The sequence below is a fragment of the Siphateles boraxobius genome, unplaced genomic scaffold (assembly GCF_051911475.1).
Source record: "Siphateles boraxobius isolate OS27281-9 unplaced genomic scaffold, OSU_SipBor_1 19, whole genome shotgun sequence".
Lineage (NCBI taxonomy): Eukaryota > Metazoa > Chordata > Actinopteri > Cypriniformes > Leuciscidae > Siphateles > Siphateles boraxobius.
Genome location: NW_027508799.1, coordinates 11,087,234 through 11,109,816, shown reverse-complemented (window position 1 = coordinate 11,109,816; position 22,583 = coordinate 11,087,234). Strand labels below are relative to the sequence as shown.

At 38.3% G+C, this 22,583-nt stretch overlaps 1 protein-coding gene across 1 annotated transcript; it reads left to right on the top strand.

Annotated features, from left to right (window-relative positions):
* The first annotated feature begins 779 nt into the window (after positions 1-779).
* On the top strand, positions 780-21,552 carry LOC143742445 (uncharacterized). The gene is made up of 3 exons (XM_077235304.1): positions 780-831; positions 1,848-1,993; positions 19,062-21,552. Exons 2-3 carry the CDS (start codon positions 1,909-1,911, stop codon positions 20,747-20,749), a joined length of 1,773 nt encoding a protein of 590 aa, XP_077091419.1. The 5' UTR covers positions 780-831; positions 1,848-1,908; the 3' UTR covers positions 20,750-21,552.
* The last annotated feature ends 1,031 nt before the right edge of the window (positions 21,553-22,583 follow it).

The window sequence follows — 22,583 nt, the reverse complement described above, 5'->3', positions numbered from 1 at the left end:
ACAATAAGATCCACACATTTTACCACATGCCCAAAGTTGCACCCCCCCCTCTCTCTCTCTCTCTCTCTCTCTCTCTCTCTCTCTCTCTCTCTCTCTCTCTCTCTCTCTCTCTCTCTCTCTCTCTCTTTGTGTGTGTGTGTGTATTGAACACATATTTAAAGGCAATTAACAAATACCAGTCAAATACTGATCACAAATCAAATAACTGAAATACAAATCAAATACTGAGACCAACAAAAACAAGTGACAGATTATGAAATATTATGTATTTTATGTAACAAAAATAAAATAAAATAAATACCACTGATGCATATTTTTTTCCTCTGTATGTGTATAATGTTATCTTTTTGTTTGTTTGTGAAACTGTTCTTAGAAATATGATGTCATTTCAGTCCTGTAGAGGTTTATTTTTTGAAGCATAATAATGATAATATATAAAAATGAGTCTTTGATTCGGCAGAAGAAATGTGTTTTTTTAAGCATTTAAATTGTAAAAAATATATACAATAAAGGGTATTTTTACAATAATGTGATATTAATAAGTGTTGCACACAATGCTATAATTCTGTAATCTGACATCAGGTTTAACAAGCAGGTAGTGTTAAAGATTATTTTGTATGTATTTTTGTGTCGTCAGATTATATGTATTTTAAAATACATTTGATAAGCAAGTATTTCTAATTTGTAACAAGATACTTTTTTAACGTATCTGTGTCTTTATTTGCAAATTAATCGTTTTAGCATGTAAAAACTGAACTTTTATTTTGGTTTTTGGGCGATGCGACGTCATAAGGCTGCGCCGCTCAAACGTCTTGATTCGGCAGAAGAAAGGTTTGTGTTTTAAAGTATACGAAGTGTTTAAGTCAATGCAAATCTTTAGAATTTTTGCACAGTTTTTATATTAACTGCGAAGAATTTGTAACTATGAATGAATTGCATTTTACATTAATGCCTATCATAATCATGCTTTATTTTATTAAATGATAGTCACATTACAAATAATAAACATGACAGAAATCCAACCTATAGTATAAAATATTGAACAAATATAGACTACAACAAATAGGAAAAGAAAATATACAGTGTAATATATAAAATAATAATACAAGAACAAAATAAAGAAAATAATTTAAGCAGGAAAAAAGAACAGGTATGAGATCATCATATAAATAGCATAACAGCTTCATAAAGAGACCTAGTGCGTTTTGCTATACTATTTTTCAATCCAAGTAGTAACTCAATATAATTGTTCATATCTATCTGAAATAACAAAAAGTTGGGTTTTCCTTTAGCTCATTTTGGTTTATGTATATATAGTATTTCTCCATAATCAAACAAAGATTAACAGTAAAGGCCACATTTGGTGCGAATATTTGTCTATTAAAATAAAAAATACATATTTTTCATAAAAGTAAACTTTCATGCTTTATATAAAATTAACAAACTGTATTTGCGTCTCATCAAGTCTCCGTTCGTCCCCTATATCGTAAATCATAAACACTAATTCGGTCACTGGCAATTAGTGATGGGAGAAACTGAACTTTTAGGAACAGTTGAACCAATCACTTCGCAGAATGATTCACTTGAATCGCATGATCACCTATTGGTCAAGACAGTGAACATGCAACACGAACACAAACGTGTAATGACAACTTTTACAAACCAATTGCAAGTGTTTTTATGAAAGAGCATCTACTGAAGAGTTTTTAAGCAGGGTTTGGCTAATCAGATTATTTATGACTATCATCACTCTCTAACTGACATCTCACAAACTAGGGAGCTGAATGAGATTTAGCTTGGAATTATTTTATTCTTTGTTCTTTTTTGTCTCATTTTATACACAACAGTGTCCAAACACAGACAAACCTGGTGAAGCAACTGAGATCCACGTTACATACTGTTATAAAGATGGCATTTATTAAAGAGGAGAGTGAAGACTTCAAGATTGAAGAAACATTCACAGTGAAACAAGAAGATACTGAGGAAGAGACAGGTTGGTTTCATTCTCAAAACTCTAAATACATTAATCCTATTTTTGAAGAGTGTTATTAGTGTCCTAATTAAAGTGGTTTTATTTAACATGGAGCGGGTCACCTTATGTGGACAGACATGTGAGATGATCAGACAAATACTAATGATGCCTTAAAGAGCACCTGAGAAAATCAAACTTCCACGTTGGTCATCATTATCATGACATTTCATTCAGAAAACAAGAATAATCATACTGAAGTAGCCAAAGAGCTAATCATTAATCATTTAAGCTTCTCATTTAACACAATATCAACACAATAGCCACACTAGATGATTTTCAAATCTTAAAGGGGAACTATTATTCAACAATTATCTGTTCAAACATTATCCGTTCAAACACCTTATAAAAATGTGTTTCAACAGATGTGTGTCTACAGTGTGTGTAAACATCCAGCCTATAAATATAAAAATCCACCCAGTACTTTTTTATAATCCCCATAAATAATTAACAATCTCTCCAAAATGTTTCACATTTCCCCTTACTCTTACGTAAGCTCCGGCCATGGCTGGTGACGATCTGCCCTATTAGCATAGATCCCGCCCTGAGTGAGCCTCAGCAGTCGCCATTTCTGTTTACTCGCTGTAGCAGCTGGAGATTTACAATGTCTGTGCCAGAAAACAATACGTTCTGTTGTTGGATGTACCAACAAACATAAGAGCCTCCATAGACTCCAGGCATTTGAGCCACTGAGGACACCGTGGTTTAAGTTGTTAGGAACCGTTCGGTATTTATGGAATGGACTATCGGAGGACTATAGGGGAGGGTCATGTCTTTTTAGTCTTTGTTTAGGGGAGGGTCATCCAGCTTTTTTTACACTAAAGGGAGGGTCACCCAACTTTTGTATTCATGAAAACAGCAAAATTTCAAAGTGGCTTGTTTGGTGCATATTTTTCCATGTAGCTCCATGTAGCTCTCTCAGTCTCGGCCCCCCATCGTTAGCAGATCGGTCGACCCATTGCTCTTCATTCCGAATGCGAATGAAGTCCATAGGCGTAATATAGGGGTGGGACATGTCCCCACCACTTTTTCTCAGGATCGATATTGTCCCCCACCATTTTAAACATAATGGGGCACGGATGGTCCTAATACAAATAAATAAAACATCTCCAGTTAACTAGCAGAGCATTAATTTAGTTTGTTATTAAAAAAGAGTCGATCTAGTGCTAAAATGTTTTGTTTTTGAAATCAAGCTGAGCGCTCGTTGCCGCTGCTATCAGTTGCATGAATACAGTTGTTCTCTTGTGGCTTGCGCAGACTTCACTCGGACGCGCACTTCAATCTATCAATCTGTTCGTTCCGGTGAAATCACAAAACACACACAAACGTGTTTCTGCTTGAAATCTACTGTAACCACTGATGAACATATTTGGATTTGATGAGGAAAAAAAGAAGAAAAAAAGCTCTACGTGTGCAGATTAGAACCCAGAACCTCTGACATGCTTGCCAAGAGATCTACCACTAGACTTACAATATTAGTAGATCTCGTTACAAGACTAATTAAACCTAATGTAACGTTACTATTGAAATTGATTTCTAGACATCGTAATGTTATTTTATTTTTTTCACACACATGTCCCACCCACTTTTTAAAACACACCACTGGAATGTCTCCATATGAGGATATCCTCCATATCCTTCACTAACGACAAAACAACAAATTATCCGTGAATTTATATGGAACTAAGCTTTAGAAGCTTTCCATCTTTACTCTCCTCCCTGTTCAATGCCTTCGGAGATCGACTATTTTTGACTGATAAAATGCCGGCGGCCGGAAACAACAACAGCTACTAGTTGCTAGCTAGTGAGTTGTTCAAAACCTAAGTGTTTTAAAAATAGTGATTTTTTTATGCTATCATAATAGTGCCCCTAGCACTCCCATTCAAAAGGCAATTTGTCCGAAATGAAAATCTTAAAAGTGGCGTTTCCATCTAGGTTGCATTTTGGCGAATGTTACGCTTTAAGTCGTTTGTCAGGGTTGTAAAAAAACAATGGGTATCTGAACATCTTTGCCAAGTGCAAATCAGTACAGAAGTAATCAATAAATTATCGGGGAGGGTCATGCCTTTTTTCACAATCATTTTGGAGGGTCATAGAAAAATGTATTGCTGGCGAAGGGAGGGTAAAGTCTATTTTGACTATACATCTCAAAACTCCTCCGGTAGCCCCTTAAATAAAAAACTAACAGTCCACTACTCAATAGGAGTTGTTTTACGGATATAAAGTTTACCAGTTTACCAAGCACCCACACCGTTCTAGAAAGGGGGCCGGGAGCAGCAGCTCCTTTGTTTCATTTAACTGGCAATTTTAACAAAATGATCTGTGGTTTTTTTTAGCTAAAACTTAAACACACTCTGGGGACAACAGAGACTTATTTTACATCTCTTATTATGCGCAGTTCCAGGGTTAAGAAACCACAGATCCAAATCATCGTAACTGTAGCAGTTATCTAGGCTTACTTTTTTCCATCAACTTAATAATGACAGAATCCTTTAGCACATCAAATAAAAACATTTACAGTCATTTATTTAAGTAGTATTTTCATGGGGCTCTGAAGTGCTTAAAAATGGCGAATTATGATAAATCACATGAATTTGTAACTTTTAAACCAATGAAAAAAAATGTGCGGCGAGATTTTATTAATAGTTGACAGTATGTTTTATACAAGCAATTGTAGAAATGGCTGAGATTGACTGGGGGGACCTTATTTGGAGACATGTTTTATATTTTTTTTAGGGGTGTAACAGTATTCAAACCGAACCGAAAATGTTCGTATTGCAATAGTCTCATGGCGTAACGAACGTGCCCAGCCCTAGCCCTAGCCCATTGTTGAGGTTGTTAAATATATGCACGATATTAGCATATATACAGTGGGGAAAATAATTATTTGATCCCCTTCTGATTTTGTAAGTTCCACTTACAAAGAAAAGAAGTGTCTATAATTTTTTTATGGTAGTAATATTTTAACGGACATAGACTGAATATCAACAACAACAAAAAACACAAGAAAAACACATTATATAAATGTTGTAAATTGATTAGCATTTGATCGAGTGAAATAAGTATTTGATCCCCTACCAACCAGCAATAATTCTGCCTCCCACGGATTGGATACTAGATGATCTGAAAGATCTGAATGACCTTGATTTCGCGTGGCTTCATTTGATCTTCTGATTTGTTCACGCATTTCGAATTTGTTATTCGTTGAGTCACAGTTGCTTGATGTGAATTTTGGCTCCTGTAGTGCTTTTTTCTTTTTCTCAACCTTATTAGATGTTTATTTGTAATTAATTATTTGTTTTTTATTTTTTGTAATCATGTTCGAATTTACAAATTTGATTGTGAATCCGATGCAAGCTGAGCTGTTTCATATTAACAGTAGATCTTATGAAAATTGCTGCTCATTATAAGGTCAGTTTTCGTAATACTTTATCTAAAAGTGAACTTCAGATTTTGCTTGTTGATTCGTTACATATACAGGGTGACATGAGGAAAAATGTACAGATTATCCTGAATCAGCTAAGAGTAGCTAAGAGGATCTTGCGATGCAGATTAAGAAAATGGAGCTGCAAGCTAAAGAGCACGAAAAAGTTTTGTTAAGGGAGAGAGGAATGGGAGCGTGAGAGACATGAACAAGCTTGCCACCTCAAAGAAATGGAGTTGAAAGCTTGTGGAAGGGGTGTAACAGATACTCCTGATTTTAACGTGAGTCATAATATTCGTATGGTTCCTCGAGAGCAAGAGGAAGACAAGTTTTTTGCAAGGGGGTAATCCATCAGCCGGAAACTGAAGCCTCCCGGGGGCCGCCATTGTAGCAGAACTTCACCTGCTGTCAGCATTCCATTTACTTCCGTTCATTTTGGCATCACTTTGACATCGAATAACTTTACATCTGAGGCGTCCAAAGACTTCATTTGCCCATTATGTATTTCTAAAGAAACATGACAATGTATAAAAGGCTCCATTACTTTGTATCTTATGTTATGGCCCCGTAGAAGCCGTTTTTGTAAAAATAGGCTAAAGATTGCGTCATAACCACTCGACTCTGTCGCACTGTAGATAAATTACCGTATAGAGATGAGGAGAAGCTCACAGGCAATCGTTTACTGTCTATGAGGAAATCGGGGCGACAAGGGGGCATAAAGTCAAGGGAGAAGCCAATAGATAGAGAGTCCATAAAAGCAAAGGGACAAATATTTCAACAACGTTTTTGAGGAATTAGGTGATTAAGATTTGTCTTGGCACAGCTACTAGAGGATTTACAACTGTCAGACTGTCGTCAAGCTCAGTTTGAGCCTGCGCAGTTCGCTCAGCCATCAGGAAGTGAGTGCTTCTAATGGGCTTCAGTTTTCTCCATTGAAATCAAGGGGGTCGCTGTGTCCATTTCTTTTACTGTCTATGGTTTCTTTTCTTTTTGAACGTGTTGCCACCAATATGAAATGGCCGAAAACATTTTGGCCTATATTGTTGCTGTGTGTTTTTGTGCGTAAATCCAACGAACCGTTTTCTTCTCAAGATTTAGACTATCAGCTCATTAGGAGGACTCTCCATGAACTCAAATGGGTGCGTCAGATAATGCTGCGGGCCACACCACAAGATATTCGGACCAATTTCTCCCCTTCCCTCCCCTTAAGTGACTGTCAGCAAAAACATCTTCATTTACTTCTGTTCCAGTCTCGTCCGCTAAATAAATAGCATGATCTGGAGAGATACTAAATTTCTGCTTGGCTACACAAAAAAGACATTCAAAACTGAATAAGAATAGGTAAATAGAAAAACAATTGTAAAAAAGGCGTAATTATCATAATGAGGTAGTGCTGAATAGGGGTGTAACAATACATCGGTATGCATCGATCAAACGTCTAACGATACGATGAATTGATGCCACACATAAAATATTTTTTGACACTCTTCACATCCTCATGCTACTTTTCTAAGCTGAAATAGACACCTGACAAGATTGACTGAACCCTTTGTCACAAAAGCCGGTATTTTCCACTGTCAAGGCTAGGCCTGTAGCGGCGCATCGATGACGTCGACGTCATATTTTTTGGTCGACACTTCTGTAATTTTTTTATTTTTTTTCACCGTTCCTGGCAGTACAGCTTCCACACACACGTGGGAGACTGAAACATTGCAGAATGGAGGTCGAAACAGCAACCTCTTCACAGAATTCCCAACAAAGCCATGCAAAAAGCCCCAAAAAAAGAAAAAGTCCTAAAAAAACAGCTCACACTAAATCATCGAAGGTATGGGAATACTTCAAATTTAGTCCCAAATGTAAAGGTGTCGTTATTTGCGCTCTTTGCCAAATGGAGTTGACATCCTGTCTCCCGGAAGTTCCGGGAGTCTCCCGCTTATTGATAGCGGCTCCCTGATGCCCGCAAATTAGTTAAAATCTCCCGGAATCTAAACCATGTAGCACGCGGCAGAGAGGGAGAGAGCGAGAGACCTTGCTTGTGTGTGCAAATGTGCGTGTGTGCCTTATGAAGCGCATGTAAACACCCACCCCCCAAACAAAACCGAACAATCAGTCCGGATGTTTTTTATGAGCACTGAAAACATTAAAATGAGCACCACATCCAAGTGTGATCCAAACATTTTACAGTGTAGATACTCTGTAAGAACCAGATCAAAATTGTTGTGCATTGAATGTGCTCTCCTGCAATTTCCATGTTACAAAAAATAATCGTTCAATTAGTCATTAGATTAGTCGACTAATCGATAAAATAATCGCCAGACTAATCGTTTAATTAATAATCGTTTACCCCAGCCCTTGTCAAGGCATCGCAAGTTCATGTTTTACAGCAGAAACGACGAGCACCCTTGTTGTTTGTGAACACAACCCGAAAAGTCTGTTTTAGCGAATCAGTGCGCAGTATTCAGGTCAGGTGACAAGGCTGCTAGTCACTTTGAAAAGACACACTAGCTGAGAGGAGTTTCGTCAAAGCCGATTAAAAGTGATCAAGGATGGATTTCAATGAACTTGATGAACCGGTAATATCTTCTTCGGGCGTAAAAGGAAAATAAAAGCTGAAACTTTTCACGGAATCTTGCTAAAACAGCACGTCAGTGGTGAGGGAAAAGCTCTCTTTAGTCCGTGTATGTTAATCACAACAACAAAGTTTGACGGGTGTCTATGTCAGCTGAGGAGATTAACGTTACGGAGATTAACGTTACAAAGATTAAGTGTTTTATTATGTATCATAGCAATTACTTGGCTTTGTTTGACTCTGAAAGATGAAATGTGGAGTTATCTGCATTTGCCATACACACAAAAAAAAATATATAAAAAAATACTTTCAATGAACTTTAATTTTATAAGTTACCTGTAGATTTTAGTTATTATTACTTAATCAAAACAACCCAGCTGCAGTTTGATTGATATTGATATTGAAATGAACAACAAAAAACAAACCAAAAAAAACATGATATATGAAAATGAACAAGAACGGATTTATCTGTTTTTGCAAATGAACTCTTCTGTTATAGAGTTAATTTGCAAAAACAGATAACTCCGCTCTTGTTCATTTTCATTTATCATGTTTTTTTTATTTGTAACAAACAACTTCTAAATGTTCCAATTGGGAGAGGGTGAGCAATTTTCAAAGAATTTAATTAAACTTTCATATTATATATTTGTGGATGCATTTGTGAGTTAATAAACATAACTGGTTGTGTACACTTGGCACATAATAACTAAATATCGAAAAAATCGATTGATATAGCCCTAAATCGAATCGTAATCGTATCGCAGAATTTTTTGAGGTATGTCATGGTCATGGTTGTCATGGTTACTGATATGATTAGTCCTCTTTGTAATGATAATAATAATTTGTTACATTTATTTAACTCTTTTCTGGGTACTCAAAGCGCTTTATATTGAATGGGGAATCTCCTCAACCACCACCTATGTGCAGCATCCACCTGGATGATGCACGGCAGCATCCGTGCATCATCATTTTTCGAAGGGCATCCTGGGATTTTTAATGACCACAGAGAGTCAGGACCTCGGTTTATTGTCACATCCTCTTTGACAGTATAGTGTCCCCACCACTATACTAGGGCTGAGGCACGCCACCTGGATGATGCATGAACACCCACCACACACCAGCTAACTGGTGGAGAGGAGACAGTGATGAAACCAATCAGTATATGGGGATGATTAGGAGGCCATGATGGATAGAGGCCAAGGGGCAAATTTGGCCAGGATGCCGGGATTACACCCATACTCTTTTTCGAAGGACATCCTGGGATTTTTAATGACCACAGAGAGTCAGGACCTCGGTTTATTGTCGCATCCTCTTTGACAGTATAGTGTCCCCCATCACTATACTAGGGCGTTAGGACCCACAGAGACCACAGGGTGAGCGCCCCCTGCTGGCCTCACTAACACCTCTTCCAGCAGAAACCTGGTTTTTCCAGGAGGTCTCCCATCCAGGTAGTAACTACGCTCAGCCCTGCTTAGCTTCAGTGGGCAGCCAGTCTTGGGCTACAGAGTGATATGGCTCCTTTATGTACTCCTAATAAGTACACCTTATTAACCTTGTTTGTACCACTAATTAAGTTCCTTTGGTCCCTCAGTTAATTGACGGTTGTTGTTAGTGAACTAGCACGCTGTTTCGTATGTTGACTTGTTATTCTGAGTTCATAATAAATCGTATGTTCTTTTATAATCATCTTCGTCTTCTGAGGTTCAAAGCGTTACAGAACATCCGACCAAGATGGATTATGCAACCAAACTGGCTATTGTTTGCTTGTGAGAGCAAGGATTTTTTAACCTTCTCCATAAACATTTTCTGTCTCACCATCCCCTGTCCATTCGACGATGAGACCCTGAAGTCACTGTTCTGAATCAGGGCTAAATCCATCACCCCGTGAACCTCCCTGACGCCACTGGACTGAGTTGGAGAGAAGCAATCATTCAGTGTCTGAAGAGTGTTGTGCCCCGGTCCAGAACACAGCCTGACCCAGAGCCCGAATCACCACCTTCGACTGCGTAGAAACTTGTGTGATCCCCCCGCAGATGGAGAGCTTCCTCCCGCAAAGACGAGTTAGCCAGAACCCGAGGACATGTGGACAGTGCGGACCCTCGCCCTGGAGAAGGAGCCCCCCAGTGAGTCTGACCTGGGGTGTGAGCCTGCGACATCGATGGCCAAGGGTATTCTGGTGGAAATAGAGACTGAAGACTGGCTGATTGACTTCATCACGGAGGTATCATCTCCCACCTTATCCCACCTCGTTTCTCAATGTTCATTACTGTTGTTATGACCTGCATGGACAGTTTGGTACCTTAAACCTTGTCATGTCTCCATCTGCCTCCGTCACCACCCTTCTCCAGCCCCCCCTCTGCTGGAGGTTTACATCCCTACACCATCTCCGGGAATGCCATGCTGTGAATTCGAGTCGCAGGTCATGCAACCACCATCAGCGCTTGAGTAAGTGGATCTTGTGGCTCCGCCTCCAGCCTCTGATCAGCTCGCTCTGTCTCGGCCTGTCGACCTGTCGGCTCCAACTTGGCTCCTCCCGCCTTCTGCAACCACCAGACACCCTCTGGCCTTCGACTCTCCTGAGTTCCCTCACCCCACCACCTTCACCACGGACTTGAAGATCTTCCGCAATGCTCCGTTCCTCCACCCCTATGACTGCAGCGGGCTCCTCCTTCCCTTCGGGTGCGCTTCGGTCCCCATCACACCGGCATTGCCTCAGTCCTTGGGCAGTCTGGCTCCGCCTTCGATGTTCATTGCCACGGCATCGCCTAGGTCTCCAGTGCCAGCGGTATCGCTCGATTCAATCGGCTGTCCGTCTGTGCCTGTGGATCCATCGGTCTCGTCTTTGCCTGTTGTCGTCAGCCTCCATACCATCGTGGCTCCTCCTTCCTTTGTCTCAACCATTGGCTGTCGCCACTGGAAAGCTCATGGTCTGTGCCACCTGGGACATTTCATCATTACGGCTGGGGTCTTGTCGTCATCCTCCCATCACCATCCCTTCGCCTTTCTTTCACCATCACCTGTCCACTTCCAGAGCCCTCTCCGGCCCTCCCTCAGTTATTCCGTCACGGCGTGAGGTAGCGCCTTGCCGGAGGGGGGGGTAGTACTGTCACATTCATGTTCATTTTGTTTTGTTTTCATTCAGTCACGTGTTTCCTTTGTCTAATTTCCCGCCACCTATTAGTTGTCATGGTTACTGATATGATTAGGCCCCTTAGTTCAGCTGTGTCTCCTTATTAACCTTTTTTGTACCACTACTTAAGCTCTTTTGGTCCCTCAGTTCATTGTCGGTTGTTGTCTGTACACTAGCACACTGTTTTGTATGTTGGCTTGTTATTCTGAGTTCATAATAAATCTTATGTTCTTTAATAATCATCTTTGTCTTCTGTGGATCAAAGCGTTACAAGGACAGCATGCAATTAAATGGAAATTACAACTTGGGGCTTTTAATGTGACTAATGCTGGAACGATTCATTTGTATACTCTGTATTGCTCACAGACACATGAGCTCAAAGTTGATGTTAAACCAGTTATTAATAAAAAAAAATATATTAAAAAAATTATAATTCGACTCTTACCATGTCTTTCATTTGCTTTTAATCTCAACTTTCCAACGAGAGAGCCACCATTTTTTCAAAATGATTTGGTCGTCAAATGCGGACCACATTGATTAAATTACTTCAAGTTCCCGTATGTATTATTAACACTAAACAGGAGTTCGGAAGTGCAACACTAGAAAATTGCACCGCTTGGGCCACAGTTTAACACAAGCCGGTGTTACAGTATATGTACACAAGGATTTTAACAGCAAAAATTCAACACCACAGAAATTCCTGTGTGCAAGTCATGGTCTATGTTGTCTAATAGGGATGTGCATCTCCATAACTGAGGCCGATACGATACGAATATCGATGCATAGCCAACGATACGATACATTAAAGATACATATAAGCAGCTACCGTTGCGATGCAAAACGATTCACTACTATTACGATGCAGTGCGATCCGATTTCGATTCGATTCAACGCGATGCTATTCAATGTAATACATACAATTCAATGGAGAAAAATATGACGCTATGCAATTCAATATGGTATAGGTAGTTAACTTTTATTTCTTTTGTTCAGGCATAGAGCAAATCATAAAGTAGCTTAAGTGCCATCTGACTTTTAACGCATGGCTCTTTTACAAACAAAATATTTGGTTTTCTCAAAACCAAAAGATTAAATAAAAACAGACATTCTTTTCCTGCTCTTTTAACTTTTAACAGCTCACACATTTAACAGTGAAAAAAATGTCATGATGCTCAGGGATAAACAATGAATACATTTTCAATAACTTGCCAGCAGGCTAATGTGATTTCAGCAGGTATAGGTGTGAGCAGAAAGCAGGTGCTGTTTTAACATAAACAATAATAAATAAATAGCGGTGAAGGTCTTTGCGTGTTACTGTCTTTTCTCGCAGAAAAGTATTTTTGGTTAAATGCAATACATTTTCTCATATGTATTTTCTCGTTATTTCATCTGACTCCATAAATGAAAAAGGTTTTAATGATATCTGTGCATCATTAAATGTGAGCGAATATTTTACTATTCTTTTAAACTCTTGAATGAAAATAATGTCAATTAGAATAATCAAATATCACAATTTAATATGTCAGGTAAATGTATCATTACAATTCCATAATCAATTCAAGGATAATCAATGCAAAACATCAAATGCTCTAGAACAAAGAGGAAAAAGTTTACCCGACAAGAAATGCGTGAGGCTGAGAGTCTCGCAACTCTCAGCCTCACGGGCCGATCTCAAATATAGAAAAGGCCCTGAGCTCTCGCTGCGTTTCATTATATACCCAGACCTCATTTCAAATCTAAACATCATTCACAGTGGAAATTTACCTGTAAGTCACCATTTGCTAGCAGTGGAAAATTAGCATTCAGTCAAATGGTCGAAGGTGTTAACTCAAAGACACACACTCCAGTATTGGAGGGTGTGGAAGATATTTCTAAACTTCCTAAGAACTTTATTACCTTTTGGGTTTACTTATTTGAGAATGAGACATTTGTACCAGTCGTACCGAGACATTTCAAATAATACCAAATATGTATAAAACTAGATGATAATCATTCACATTAAACCATTTAGATTCTTGTGTGAGTTTGGGAGACCTCTGCCAGGATGAAGAATGGGGGACAGAAATGTAGATTAGGATGAGGAGGGGAGACCTTCGTCTCAATAGTGCATGAGGGGGAGTTCAAATGTTCATTTACTTTGTTTTCTCAGAGAGTGGCCCTCTCTTAAAGTCCTTCAAGTTTTTCCAGTCTTACAGATTGGCCTCTTGACCACGTGGGTCAAATTCAGATGAACACTTACGTGGTCACAGTAAGACGGTTGTTGTAATCCTCGAGACGTAACTCAAAAATTGTCTTTGCAATGTTAGCATCTGTAGAAGCTCAGAGGGCTGTGTTCACCTGCAGAACGCCTGGTCTCACCAGGTGTAGCTTGAGTTCAGCAGGTGGATGAATGTGTTCAGATTTTCTTCTTGCGTTTCAGCCTAGAATGTGACCAAAGTTCATAGAGTCAATCTGGACCTTTGTGACTTATTCAGTCGACGTGTCATTCCTTCATAGAGAAACTTCTGCTTCTCTGGCACCTTCCCCATGATGATAATCTGACCCTTCTTGACCAATCCTGTCACCTCCAGCGGTGCGGTTGTCTGGGCAGACCTCGATAGATGAAGGTGTTCTCCTTGGTTCCACACTGCTTCGTGTGAGACCCTGAAAATCGTCTTAAATGTCCACTTCACGATTGAGCACTTATGAACTTAAAAACGTGCGGAAATGCATACGAACACATAATGCAACAAAACAAAAACAAAACAATGGATGGGTTCATGTCAGCAAGTGCGATTGGTACATCTGGTCTCAAATGTTTCTAAAGGTCCTGAATGGTAAGGTGATCTCATTTTAAATATCCAATTCTCCATTACCACTGTGATGAAGTTAAATGGGAGTGGAATTATAAATATTCTTGGTCTGAATCATTTAAAGGAAACGCAGCAAGAGGTCAGTGTAATCTAAACAATCAAATATATCCTATGCATCAATAAATCATGTAATAATAATAATATTCAATCAAAAAGTATGAAGAAGTACACACATATACACATATATATCACTGTGTTTGTTCAGGAATCTTCTAATGCAAGTCACCTTTGCAGATCTAAGTGACTTGTTAAGGGACATGCTTAGTCATTCAATAATGTAGATAGTTCATTCCTTGCAACCGTTGGTTGTGACTGTGAGTGTGTGTGGGAGAGAGAGAGAGCGATATAGAGAGAGTGTGTGTAAGAGTGTGTTCTGGCTAAGTCACAGTCGATGAAAGGGTTAAATTGTAAATTTTGTAATTGATTGAAGCGCTCACACTTCAGATCTATCCGTTTTTTATGATGTTTTTGTTATGAGTGGTATGTTGAGAAATCTGGGGCCCTCCGATTTTCCAACCACCCTAACAACAATCAGAAAATTTTAACATTTTGAAAATTGAATAGCAGGTCTGTCTCTGCTTATAATTTGCATCATCGATTTGTGGCTGTGGCCATTCATATGTATATTACAGTGTTTTTGTGTGAGTGTTGTGAATGGAGTATGCTATGTGCGTCTCTGTTAGACTGTCATCATTGGATCAGCTCTATCATCCTATATGTGTGAAGCTATCCGGATCTGTTAGTGTGAAGATGGACAATAGGTCTTTAGTGAGGTGATCTTCTTATGATGTGTAGTGTTCAGCCTGGATAGATTTGATCTATTCCAGGTGATGGTGATGTGAGGGTGTAATGATGGAGGAGTGTGTTCAGTGTTCATGTCTAGGAGATGGGTGGAATCTAATCTATAATAATTGTGTTGTAAATTTAGTTCCAGTTCTATACTGGGAGGCCATGCTTATATAGTGATGTGCTATTGTGAGATGTTAATGGCCTCTTGAAGTGTCTTTTCACCCATCTCCCGAGTCTCAGGTTATGTTCTAACAATTCCGCTGTCCTGGCTCTGATGCAGGTTGGGTCCGGCCCATCCTGGCATCCGTCCTTCAAGGAATTGCAGTAATACACCTGAGACAGAAACAAATGCAGAGAGAACCACAGTTAATCCTGATGTTTTCAACAGTTTCAAATTCAGACATGTGGAATTCTTTTCCTTTCTCCATTATCATGTCCATTGAAATTTTAATTCCAGTTGTCACATGAAACTGAGTTTCATTGATCAGGTCTGAACTATTGCTGTTGTTTCAGCGCAGTGTGTGACACCTAAAAGCTGCTTCTGCAGTGGAGCCTTCACAGTCTGCTGTGTCATGAGCATTAGAGATCCCTGTTCTGCTGGGCAAATTTTCTGGATTAACCAGAGTTTTTCTCACACATATTTTTATGAGATCAAATGGGTCGATGCCCATGGCTTTATTTCAAAGTTGCTCTCTTTACAGTCAGATCTGTGGGCAGAAATTAGTTCACCTGTTTGGGTGTTGCCTGCTTAGCATTTGCTTTTTTGTGGTGTCATTCACACAAGTCCAGATCTCTTGTGACATGCAAAAGGCTGTGATACTTCTGTTCACACCCTCCTTGTAAATTTACTTCTCTGATCCAATTCAATTTTAGTTGGTGCGTCCCAGTTAAGGATGATTTGGTTTGCTATTACCTGTGCCACACTTCTGTTTGTGTTTTTGTAAAGGCAAAAAATAAAAGCACATCCCTTCCCCCCTTTGGCACTGGGTAGCAGGCCAATGAAATCGAATTGTAAGGATTAAATGTCACACTTCTCCAATGAATGCCCTGTTTGGCGATTACAATATAATGTATATTATAATTTGAGTTATAATACAATTATATTATATTAAAAGGAATATAAATTAAATTATATTGTTTCTGGTCTCTAAAGAGTCTCTGGAACAACTTAGTTGTCAAAGTGTCAAAGTTGTACTGGACGGTGTATTGTATGTACAACAACGGCCAGGCTGATAGCCAATGAGGAATTCTGTTGTTGTTAACACCCAATGAGCCGCAAGCACATGCTAAACACATGGTCAAATCTCTGCTCATTCTAATGTCAATACATTTGAATATGAAAAGGTTTCTTGGCTCAGGGCTGATTAGAAGCACATTCGCGGTTTCTGATGTAGATTTCAAATGTTCGTTTAATTTAGTCTTTTTAAAGATTACATAAAGGCAACGTGGCCATTTTAACGTTTGATTATTCTATTTACTCTATTTTATATTTTCCCCGTTTTTAGATTAGGAAACTGTCGCTTAGAGGTCCTCACGTTTTCTGTCTTAACGTTGGTCTCACGATCACAATTCCGATCAGTTTCATCACAGAACAGTGGTAATTGGCTATATACCTGAGATTTGCCGTATTCACACCTACACAATCAAAGACACTTTCATAGCCCCCATGGAATTGCATCTGTCTGAATTTAATTTAGTCACTTTACCTCAGTAGAGTTTTTGGCCACCATTAAAGACGCTAGTCGACCAACTTCACTTCTCTTATAATGGCTTTGGTATGGCCAAGCCCGTGGTGTCCCACGTCACAGTTATCTGAAATAAAGCTAAACCAATATAGACAAAGCAGACGCACCCGAATCTAGGTTGTTCAAACAGCATTTCGCTCTTCTAGATGGAAATAACTCGTCTTTGCAAACCATGTACACTTGAACCTGTGTAGAATATTGGTCGTCACCAATCTGATCCAAAAATTGCGGTAACATACGAATCTGTTTCTGATTGAGAAAATAATTGTAGAGCAATTCAGAATTAATTCAAACGTAACCCTTTTAAATGTAGGCGAAAACAGCTCCCATAGAATGGAGAGGTAAAGTATGCGTTCTCTAAAGCTTGTTGTTTCTCTTTTGTAGATTTCAAATGCACTGTGAAAACACATTGTAACCACATGGCAATCCTATGCTCCTGTATAAGGAGGCAAACAGATTTCTCATAGACACTTTTAAACAGTATACACAAGATACATGGCCTAGAATGCATGGCATCTACAGCCTTAACCTAAGTGCTACATCCAACACTTACAGTTAAGCAATCATGTGTTTCAAAGAATAAACTTAACTAGCCTATGTGCACTTATAGTAGCACACACAACCATAAAGTGTGTTCTATGAGCACAATGTGTTAAGCACAATTACACATCTAAAAATACAAACTAAGCTTTTTAGTCCCATATCCTGTTAATCATTTTTTGGGAGACGCATGGTCATAGCATTTAGCTTAGCCTTGAAATCTAAATTTTAACCTGTGATCTTAATGTAATCCTGTTTTTTCCCAAATTTGCTTTTCATAAACAAATGCATCGACTTGCCTTTTTATATAAAATCACATGTTTTCCGATTGTTTACAAACTTAGAATTTTCTTTCTGTTGTTTGCTCATTTTTAACCACGTGTTGCTCGTTTTTTTCAACAAGGCCATGCAACAATGGAGAAAACATGCTGACTTTAAATCTTGAGGCTCAAATTTACAGCTCTTCATCGAGTATCAGAATATAATTTGGAAGATGTTTTCCAATTTAGGTTTCGTTTCTCGTTGCGTATAGGCAAACAAGGATATCTTTAAAATCTATTAACAAGGGGTTTCATTCTTCATCTGCGCCGCCACTATCACATCCTCACGTGTTTTAGTTCCGGACTAAACAAATGGCTTTCCGATCCGTAATAATGCAAACAACATTTTCTCAACACTTCTCAAAAGGGAAGAAAAAGTTGACTTACCACAGCGGCAGAAGAAAGAGAAGATGTTCAATCCTCGTGTTGATTTTAAAATCCCCATACTTTGCTGGAAAAGACGTTGCTCGCGAAATTCATTTGTTGCGACATCACGTCGGGGTCACCACTTTGTAAGGCCGTCTAACTCTATCCAATGGCGGTATTCGAATTAGCGGTGAAGGTCTTTGCATGTTACTGTCTTTTCTCGCAGCAAAGTATTTTTTGTTAAATGCAATACATTTTCTCATATGTATTTTCTCGTTATTTCATCTGACTCCATAAATGAAAAAGGTTTTAATGATATCTGTGCATCATTAAATGTGAGCGAATGTTTTACTATTCTTTTAAACTCTTGAATGAAAATAATGTCAATTAGAATAATCAAATATCACAATTTAATATGTAAGGTAAATGTATCATTACAATTCCATAATCAATTCAAGGATAATCAATGCAAAACATCAAATGCTCTAGAACAAAGAGGAAAAAGTTTACCCGACAAGAAATGCGTGAGGCTGAGAGTCTCGCAACTCTCAGCCTCACGGGCCGATCTCAAATATAGAAAAGGCCCTGAGCTCTCGCTGCGTTTCATTATATACCCAGACCTCATTTCAAATCTAAACATCATTCACAGTGGAAATTTACCTGTAAGTCACCATTTGCTAGCAGTGGAAAATTAGCATTCAGTCAAATGGTCGAAGGTGTTAACTCAAAGACACACACTCCAGTATTGGTCTCCGTAGTGTTGTGAAACGTCATTTTCACGTAGCAGCTGCGGCAGTGGTGTTGAGAGAACGTGCTTGAGCAACAGTTCAGAAAGGAGACATCAATCTAACAGTTACATAATAAAACATTGGTCACTTTCTAAATAGTAAAAGTATATAGCACATCTACAAATAATTATATATGAATAAATCGTTTTTTACAGATGCAGATATGTTATGCCGACTTGTATCCAATGCACACGTATTTAAATCGATGCATCGCATCGTTAGTTTTTATGCCGATGCACCGATGCGAATCGGTGAATCTTACCATCCCTATTGTCTAAAGGTCTAAAAGCAAGAGAAGAATGATTTTGATGTGACAAATGCCAAAAGCAGGACATTTTTAACTTTAATAAGCAAATTGTCTGTTCTGTGATGAGGCTTACATTCTGACTGAAATTCTTGTCAAATTGAGTGGACATTTCTAATATTTTAGACATAAATGGCAGATTTGAAAGGTGTTTTAATATTGCTTTGTGCCATTAAACTGAGGTTTTTGTCTCTTTTCACCTTAGACCTGATGCCAGTGAAAGAGGAGAGTGAAGTACTGAATGAAATGAAAGAGAAAGATCAGTATGAGAAACATGATTTAATGACTGTCGGAAATTCCAAGCAGACCGAAAATACTTCTACACAAAAAAGAGAGCCAAAGACTGACCCTACAAGTTGTTTCACATGCTTTAGATGTGATAAGAGTTTCAATCAACAGGAAGACCTTAAAGTCCACATGAGAATTCACAAAGGAGAGAAGCCTTATACCTGCAAATACTGTGGAAAAGATTTCCCTAAAAATGCACCCCTCAAAAGCCACATGAGAGTTCATACTGGAGAGAAGCCTTTTACCTGCCAACAGTGTGGAAAAAGTTTTGCCCAAAAATCAACCCTTACCAGGCACATGAGAATTCATACTGAAGAGAAGCCTTACATCTGCAAACTGTGTGGAAAGAGCTTTAAGTGGAGCGTAAGCCTTGCCTATCATATAAACAGTCACACTGGAGTAAAGCCATTCACATGTGATCAGTGTGGAAAAAGTTTCAGACGCAAGAAAAACCTTAGTTCCCACATGAGAGTACACTCAAGAGAGGACTGTTTTATATGTCATGAGTGTGGAAGGAGTTTCTCAGACATAACACACCTTAACAAGCATGTAATAATTCATTCTAAAGAGAAGATTTTCAAATGCCAACATTGTGAAAAGAGATTTAGATTAAAAGTTGGCCTTAAGGTTCACATGAGAATTCACACTGGAGAGACGCCTTACACATGCCATCACTGTGGAAAGACTTTCAGATTTAACGAAAGTTTTAAGAGTCACATGAGAATTCACACTGGAGAGAAGCCTTACACATGCTCACATTGCGGACAGAGTTTCAAATATAAAGCAACCTTTAAAGCCCATATGAGAAGTCACACTGGAGAGAACCCATACACCTGCAAACTGTGTGGGAAGAGCTTCTCACTAAAAGGAAATCTTAAAACTCACACGAGAGTTCACACTGGAGAGAAACCATTCAAATGCGTTCAGTGTGGAAAATCTTTCACACGCAAAGAATCCCTTGATTATCACCTAAAGATTCATTCAAAAGAGAACTGTTTTAAATGTCATCAGTGTGGAAAGAGTTTCCCAGACAGAAAGAACCTTAAGAGACATGCAATAATTCACACAGGAGAGCAGCCTTTCACTTGCCAACACTGTGGAAAGAGTTGCAGATTTAAAGGCAACCTTAAGAGTCACATGAAAATTCACACTGGAGAGAAGCCTTTCATCTGCCCTCAGTGTGGAAAGAGTTTCACATTTAAAGGAAACCTTGAAGTTCACATGAGAGTTCACACTGGAGAGAAGCCTTTTAGATGTCTTCAGTGCAAGAAGAGTTTCACATATCAAAAAGATCTGAAACGTCATTCACTAATTCATTCTGGAAAGAAACTAGTGTGTTCTGAATCTGGTAAGAGGTTTAGAAAAAGGAGCAATTTAAAAAATCACCTGCTCATTCACACTGAAGGAAGGTCATTTAATTGTGAACAGTGTAATAAAAGGTTTATTTTGCCATCACACTTACAGATACACCTGAAAACTCATACACATGTGAGACCCTATTTGTGTTCCTTGTGTGGAAAGAGTTTTAAATGGCTCAGCAATTTAAAATGTCACCAGAAAATGCGTATCTGTGTGAGATCAAGGCTACGGTCACGCCGCAGATGAATGTGCAGCAAATATGATTTTCTGAGGCTCTAAAAGAAAAAAATTGTTTACATATGAATGCCTGACCATCTCCTATGCTTTACCTTCCAATATTGAGGGATGGTGGAAGACTGACTCTAAATTAAATTGTTTGGATGCATCTCTCATGTATTTGATTCAGTTTAATACCTTGGTATCAAAATATTAGATACAATTCTGTCTTGGTGGGAAATGCCACAATGTAAATAAAAACAAAAGGATAAACTTAGTGGAATTATGAAAACTTTATTTATCCATTTTTGAAAGAATGCACAGGTAAAGGTATGTTGTCAATCTGGTCTTGAATATGGCTGCTCATGTATCAGATTAATCTGATGTAGGCTACCTGTTTGGGGTACATCTGATTAAATCTTAGAGCTTATTCCAGCCCCGGGTGTCTCACTACTGATATTGTTACACTAATGATTCTAGGTATTTCTAGTTTATTCAGTTAGTCAAGTCGGTGTATTTACACAATACACTCAACGTAAGTTTAGGTGTCGTTGGAAAAAAAGTCTGAAGATAATTCAGAACTACTATGCACACCTAAGCTCACATGAAAAAACATACCAGAAAATGTTTTAAATATATAAACGTAAATGGTGCTTTTGTACCTTTTTTTGTAATGCAGCATTATGAACGGTTAGGATAAATATTTACAATTGTTTAAAGCTTTTTTTATAAAAAAATACTCTAAATCTGGCCCTGTAGAGTTTGCCTGTGGCCCTCCACAACTGGATTTGAGGAATGTTCATGTAAATAAAAGGAGCTTTTTTGTACAAAAATATTTTACTTGTATTGTTGTTTGATTCTAATCAAGATGATGGGGCGTGTCTGCTGTGAGACTTCAATGTAAACGCCCACTGCTATGATTGGCTAAATTATGCAAATTATGGGTGCAACTTCCATTAAGCTGTAACAATCAGTTAAGGCTCTCTCTATGAACGCAATAATATGTTTTTTTTTTTAAAACTAGGTACAATGAAATGACATTATTCTACTCACCTTTTAACCATCGAACATTAAAATGACATTTAAAAGTGTAAAAGCAACTAGATACTTTCAATAGACCATGAATAACCCAAAAAGTGTGTTTGTTTCCACAGCAATAACGGACAATTCACTGTTGTAATATATATCTGTATTATATAACCTACGTTGCCTTAATCAAAAATGTTCATTAACTTTAGCATTGCGTGATACTATTTCAAAGTAATTTCCGTCATTTTGACAGATAATAAATTGTATTTACTTGTGAAAACAAAACCTGGTGAGAGACCTAAAGATTTGAGGAGAAAAACGAGAGATGCTTCATGCATTCCAGTGAATTATTAATATGTCAATAATATATCGTATTGGATATATCGTAAATTAAATCGTGAGAACAGACCACAAATGTGCAGTTTTTGTCCTTTTTCATACTGTTACAGCGGAGTGCAAAGGGAAAAAATTAAATGATCATGAGGAAAAACTTCTTTTGCCATAGGTATTATATCTTGTCTGAAAATATCTCTTGCTTGCATTAGATATTATTGATATAACGTCACGTTAAAATACACACTGTTACGTTATTCTCATGAAGTCAGAAAATAAAACATGAAGGAAAATTGACAGCTCATTCAGTCAAACTGACGGATAAGCTTTATTTGTAGGGCAACCTTATGATTTAAAATGATTCGTTTTTGAATGGAAGTTGCCCCAACCAGACTCAAGAATAAGGTGGGTATCTATTAGCATTTTTTTTTACCCTATTCACCTGGGGTGTCTTGTCGGAATTGCGTCCATGGCTGACAAACAAATAGTGCTTTCTACAATG